Source organism: Elaeis guineensis, chromosome 6, assembly GCF_000442705.2.
Source record: "Elaeis guineensis isolate ETL-2024a chromosome 6, EG11, whole genome shotgun sequence".
NCBI classification, from domain to species: Eukaryota; Viridiplantae; Streptophyta; class Magnoliopsida; order Arecales; family Arecaceae; genus Elaeis; species Elaeis guineensis.
In genome coordinates this window covers 32,907,796-32,914,605 of record NC_025998.2, presented here as the reverse complement: position 1 = coordinate 32,914,605, position 6,810 = coordinate 32,907,796, and the positions used below count along the sequence as shown (strand labels likewise).

Genomic DNA, 6,810 nt, shown 5'->3' with positions numbered 1-6,810 from the left:
CATGCTCTTCAAATCCTAATCTATATTGGCCAAAAAATTCTTCTGGTTATTTGAGAATTTCTTATTTTCTCATTGATTGGGAATTGTTTTTACAAGACACATGTTCACTTATATGGCGAGAGAATCTTGGACAAGCTTTCCTTTGAAGTGGACAGTGGAGGAAGCATGTCCTTCACTGATATTGTGATGGGCCAAATGTTGCTTGCAACGACATTTTCTGCACTACTGCAATTGGTATTTACTTTTTCCTGCTTGCAAGCTTTTATAGCATACTTTTTCTTGGCAACAAAACTCGAGAAACTTTATATATTTGCCCCAAACTCTCTATATTGATTTCAGGTGAACAATGGGAATGTTGACCTTCAAAGAGCTCAAGCAAGTGATGAGTTTGTATGTCACACAACTACAAATCCCTTCTATGTAAGGCTCATTCGGCATGCCAGTTCGACAAGGAAGAGAGCTAGTTTCCCTTTGAGGAAAGGATGCACAAAAGCAAATTCCTCCACCTCAAAAGCCACCTCACCTCTAAAACCATTGCATCAGAATTGTGGGTTCCCTCCTAAGCTTGGGAAGGGCACTGTTATCAGGTGTACTCTTGAGGGGAGGAGAAGACGGAGGTCTGTAAAATTTTTTTTAAAAGAACAATTTTTTTAAAAAAAAATGAGGATGATGTAAAATGGCTGTCAAATGTTCTGGAGATCATATATCAGTACCATACTCCTATAACTTGGCATGTTGGTTCCCTTTAACAAGTAGGTCGGTAACAACACTTTTAAGTAATGGCTTAGGTCTAGGCAGGTATATATGTTAAAAATCTCTACAATTCCTCTATGTTCATTCATTAATCAATATATTTGTTGGTTTTCCATCCTTATTTATATGTAATGGGAGCCATGCCCCATTAATAAATCTGAACCGTCTGTTTCAATCTCTTTTGAGATATTGTCTGAGATGAAACGTTTTTAGCCATAAGCAAAACTTCTCCACAAGGCCAAAGGTCTATTTCCAGGCGAGTTCTTTCTTGCACTTCATTTCAATATCTATATGATTTACCAGCGTGGTAGATAAAATACTTACTTTTTTTTTCTTTTTCTACATCTTTAAATATTTATTATAGATCGAGCAATTTATGGATCTCCTTGATTTCTTCAGCCTGTAAAATGATTGAGAGGGATTTTCCCTCTTTTTGTTTTGTATTTGTAAAGTATTAGTTGATACCTGTGGCCATTATTTTGTTTCTTGATGTATAAAATGAAGATTGAGCATAGCGTTATTTCTGCAATAGATTATAGAAAAAATCATGTAAGATACCATTTTGACAAGAACATTAGGGGTGTCATTTTTATTCATGTTCTTTGTATGTGCTTCTGGATGCTTTTACTCCATGTTTTGTTGTTCCAGTGGATAATACATGATAGCTATTGCATCGATTCCATAAATTGCTCAATTTTAGCTCCTTTAATTATGAGTTGAGCAAGGTGTCACAGATCTTCATGTGGCGTTTAATGTCCACAACCTCCATGCTCACATTGACACTAGAGTCTGGGGTTGGGGGAGAAGATGTGGATGATGTGGTCCTTCTTTATATTGAGGCGGGCAAGGCTAATGGTGGAGATGGCTAAGTCGGATTGGTGGAAAGTGAGAGAGCAAATGAAGTTAGTGATGGTGAGGTGGTCGGGGGTGGACAACGATGTTGTGGAAGAGGATGAGGACCATGAAGAGGTTTTGGGTGACAGGAAGTTGATTAGTGGGGCGGAGGAAGCAATAGACGCCGTTGGGGTTGTAGCATGACTTGGTCATTAGAGGCCAGGGTGGAGAGAAGGAATAGGAGAAAGGATTTGAAGGCCAATAGAGAATGTGATAGTGAAGCAGTGCATGGTTGAAGGTGAGGGAACAACGAGAGGTATGTTGCCTCATTGAGTGAAGGAGGTGGTCACCTAAGGCCGGTCTACAAAGGATGTCATGATAGACTAGGTGAAGGAGAATGGACGAGCTACTTTGATAGTATAACAAATCCTCATTTTTCACTTTTGAGGTGAAAAGCAATTCATCTTTTAGGATTTTTGACCTTCCTCCAAGGTTAAGAATCTGGGCAGGGCCATCAAATCCATGACCACTAGACTTCGGGGGCCCATAGGAGAGACCGTGTATTAATTCAATTAGACTAATTTCATGGAGGGGTATAAATGCCTAAAAGTACGTAAAGTGGATGCAAATGAAAATAGAACTTTGAAAAGTGTCAACATTGCTAGGATAAAATGGTGTGAATTTTTTCATAACTTACCATAATTTTTATTTGAAAAGAAGTATTTATTTCAAAATTATGGGCAGTTGGCACTTGGCAGCCTCATCCAATTCTTGCATAACATACAATTGAGATTTACGTGTTCAAACAAAACTTATATCTGCTTTCCCAACATTTTGGCTTGTTTTATGTACTTTTTGATAGAGCACTGTATGCAACCTTACCAACATTTGCATGGAAGACTCTAAACAAATCTCCCAGTTTACTTGTTCAATCCAGCCTATGTCCATCTTCGTTTTGTAGCTTGTATAATTCTTGAGAGATCGATGCAATGATGAGAGCAACCCTCTTATTCTCTTGTGATGCCTAGATTTGCTAGAAGATGCTTAGCATCATTTTTTTGGACAATTCTTGACGTGGCCATCACCTAAATTGTTCCTAGCTAGTGACTGCACTTGAAACTTGTTTGCGCCTTTCCTAGCATCATTGCCTATGAGTTGATCACTAATTTGGAGCCTGGTTATGTTACTGATGCAAATGTTGCATTTGACTAAACAGCATGTGTTAGGCACTAGAAGTTTTGGTGGTGCTCCCTTTTTTGTGTCTATGATAGTGTGCAAATGAGGCCAGTATGCAATTTTGGCTGATGCATTAGAGGCAGTCCTCCCTCATAGCCTAACCACTCACTAATCTTGGTGGTGCTCCTTTTTTTTTTGGTCTATGATAGTGTGCAAACGAGGCCGGTATGCAATTTTGGGTGATGCATTAGAGGCAGTCCTCCCTCATAGCCTAACCACTCACCAATTTTGATGAACGCAATATTTAAACAGTTTGCAGGAATGTCCACCAAGAGGATAAATCAGTGGCTACTTGAACTGGTGTTGGGCTAAGCATACCGTGGATATCATTATGTTTATTAGTATAAACCATTTGATAGATACAATGCAAGGTAAGTCTCAGCCACTTTTTCTCAATAAGAATGCGTACTTGCTGCAGGGATGGTACATTCTCACACACTTCTGTTGTGAATCACCAGTCAACATATCTTTACACAAGCACTGCAGTTCATCATAAATACAAACAATCCATCATAAATATAAAACAGTAACGGTCATCCGCTCGCAGAAATATATATTCCATGCACATGTTACGAGAGAATTGGTGTAACACGGAGAATTGGTACGAGATAGGTGAATACTGTATTGCCAAGAGGGGAGGAACTTCTGCGCCCACAATTGACGGACACCCTGAAACATTTTCCAGTAAATATTTGTCAAAAAAATGTTTTCCAGTGAATAAAAACATTCTTCAGTGCGCTAAATAATTCAGTTTTCCCTAACAAATCGGAAACAAAAAGTTGGTAAAGAGGGCGGTATGATGGAAAAATTATTCGTTGATGGGTTGCACCTGTCCAAGTAGGCTATGAAATCATATTATGCGACTTCTTCATTTTTGATGTAAATGAGTTGGGAAAGACCTAACTCAAATTGTATTAGCATATATATAAGTTACAGTGTACAAGGGTGATGCACATTTGCATGACTAAATTTAGAATGAGCAAAACAGTAAGATTATAGGAGTAACTGAAGATGTCTGAATGCAGATGATGCTGCAGATGTGGTGCCCTATTTTAGATGAGAGCACTTGTATGTTCATTGGTTATATGGATATTTATTGATTCGATGAGGTGGTGAGGCTCAGTTTGTCTAGGTAATTAACTAGTGATTGCCTTACAGGTTTTTACCTGTTTGTCTTCGATCTTCTGAGCTTGTTCTGTTCAGGTCAAAATTAGTCTAGCAATTTGCCGAGCTATGGAATTCGGGAGAAAAGCATGGAAATTAAAATATCGTTTATTTCCTTCTTTCCAAGTAACATGTGCAGGCCCTTGATTGAATTTTTCCTGAAGTTCTGCTGTCTCCATGTATTCCAAAGTTCTGATAGAAAGGATGGAAGGTCTTCTGGGTAATAATAATCTTTCACAAGCGAATACCAGACTGTCCTAGCAAATGGGCATTGGAGAAGCAAATGATCCGCCGTCTGGGATGCTGCATCGCATAGAGAACAGATGTCTAATCCCTTCCATCCTCGTTTGATGAGGTTGTTTTTGGTTTGGATTTTTCCCTGATAGACTAGATATAAGAAGAACTTGACTCTCTCTGGTATTTTGATTTTCCATGTCACTGTACAATAGTATGGTCGTATCCCTCCATCGAGAAAAAATCTGTAACAGAACCTAATCGGGAATTTTTTTGTTATAAACCATCTGCCTTCTATTGAGTCAGAGTATTGGGAAAGCTGAATCGCTGACAAGTCTCGCCAGAATATCTGGAGTTCTGCAAGTACATTTGTTGCTGTATTGATAGGCCAACTCTGATGTTTGTTGAGTGCGATATAGGCTTCTGCAACAACAATTTCTTTATTATGAGAGAGCTTGTATAGCCGGGTATCGGTTTATGGAGGAATGTTAGTGAAGCCATATATCATTCCAAAAAAGAGTATGTAGACCATTTTGGACCTTGAACTTCACTAAGGAGCGAAACGGCACTTTAACCTGCGGAACATCTTTCTAAAAGCAGGACAAATTCTTTTGGTTTAATGATTTCATTGATATCTCTTGATTTTTGTAGTATCCTTCTTTAATTAGGATGTTCCATGGTTTAGGAGCTTCAGTGAATAGTTTCCACCACCATTTACAGATCAGAAGCTTATTAAGTAATTTAATGTCAGTAATTCCCATACCTCCATATTCTTTCGGACGACAGATCTGTGACCACTTGAGTAGGCATTTGCCTGTCTTGAATCTTTCTTCGCCGCTCCACAGAAAGGCTCGACGCAATTCATCTAGTTGCTTGATAATCCCTGATGGCAGTAGAAAATTTAATATCCAGAAAACCACCGTTGGAAAAATTACTGAATTAATCAGCGTTACTCTTCCCGCTATAGATAGTAGTTTACCCTTCCAGGTGACCAATTTTTTATTGATTTTCTCAATAAGTGGTAACCAGTCTGGTGTCTTGAGCTTGTTGTAGTGGAGTGGTATTCCTAGATATCTCAAAGGAAATTCCGAAGTTGTGCTTCCAAGGGTGGTAGCAATATGGTTTCTCTGGATTTGTGTCAACCCCAGCCCAAGTACGCTAGTGGATTTGGCAAAGTTGATCTTTAACCCTGAAAGCAGTTTGAAGGAATATAGTATGAACTTTAATGAGTGTACGTGCCTTTGCTGTGCACTATCGAAGATTAAGGTGTCATCTGCGAATTGCAAGCTCTGAAATTGTCCTGTGATCCTTCATTCACCAATACCTTTAATGATTTTGTTGCTTGCTGCCAGCCTTAAGATTTGGTTTAAGACATCTGCAACCAGATTAAAAAGTTGCAGCGATAACGGGTCTCCTTGTTAGAGACCTCTATGGTGTCTAAAGGTTTTTTCTGGACTACCATTAACAATGATAGAGGACTTGGCTGTGGTGATAATATCCTGGATCCAACACCGCCAACGAACACTGAAACCTCTTGCAATGAGTAGGTCAAGCAAAAATGGCCAAGCTACATTGTCAAATGCTTTTTTGAAATCCAGTTTGTATATGATTCCTTTCTCTTTTGATTTGTGCACCTGCGATACCATTTCTTTTGCTGCTGCAAAAATATCTGCAATGTTCCGATCTTTTATGAATGCAGACTGGTTAGGCGAGATCAGACTATCTAACTTATTGGCTAGTCTTTTTGAAAGAACTTTAGACAAGATCTTAACAACACCATTCATAAGGCTCATTGGTCGATAATCTTTCACTGTGCAATTTGAATCTTTCTTTGGGATGAGGGTAATGTAGGAGTAATTTATCCTATCCAATGTTGTTTGATGATCATAAAAACTTTGGAAGAATTTGATCAAATCTGATTTGATGATATCCTAATACAACTTGTAGAATACAAAAGAGAAACCATCCAGTTATGGAGATTTTTCAGATGCGATTTGAAAGACTGCCGCTTTGATTTCTTCCTCTCTGAATGGAATATCTAAATCTGATAAATCTATCGGTTCATTGGGATATAAGGATTTCTAATCTGCATATATGCAAGGCTGTTCTGGATTGCCTAGCAAATTTAGATAGTAGTCACGAAAGCTGCATTGTATTTTCTCCTGATCCGTTAAGATGGTATCTTCATGCCTAAGTTCTGGGGATAAGGTTCTTTCGTTTTCTGTTACTGACCCAAATGTGGAAAAATTTAGTATTACGATCATCACAGTTGAACCACTGAATGTGTGATCGTTGCTTCCAGAATATTTTCTCCTGATGTAACAGCTGGTCTAATCTCATTTTTAAGCTTTTCTGGTCTTCAAGTTTTGATATTTGTAGATTCCTTGTTTCTTCTTCTGCATCTAGGTGGGCGATGCTATCTAATATATTTTTTTTCCTTCGTTAGAATATTATCCACTCTAGATCGATTCCAAGCTCTGAGTTTGGCTCTGATTGACCAGAGTTTTCTGACGATAGTCGTGGTTATATCTTCATAATTTGGTTCCAATTCCCACTAGGAGCGTATCATGATATCAAATCCTGTAATTG

At 38.5% G+C, this 6,810-nt stretch overlaps 1 protein-coding gene across 1 annotated transcript; it reads right to left on the bottom strand.

Annotated features, from left to right (window-relative positions):
• Window positions 1-3,392: 3,392 nt before the first annotated feature.
• On the bottom strand, window positions 3,393-6,014 carry LOC140858787 (uncharacterized). Its single transcript, XM_073260074.1, has 6 exons — window positions 5,681-6,014; window positions 5,546-5,596; window positions 5,201-5,410; window positions 4,985-5,104; window positions 4,506-4,644; window positions 3,393-3,492 (listed from the first exon to the last, which is right to left on the bottom strand). Exons 1-6 carry the CDS (start codon window positions 6,012-6,014, stop codon window positions 3,393-3,395), a joined length of 954 nt encoding a protein of 317 aa, XP_073116175.1.
• Between the last annotated feature and the right edge of the window lie 796 nt (window positions 6,015-6,810).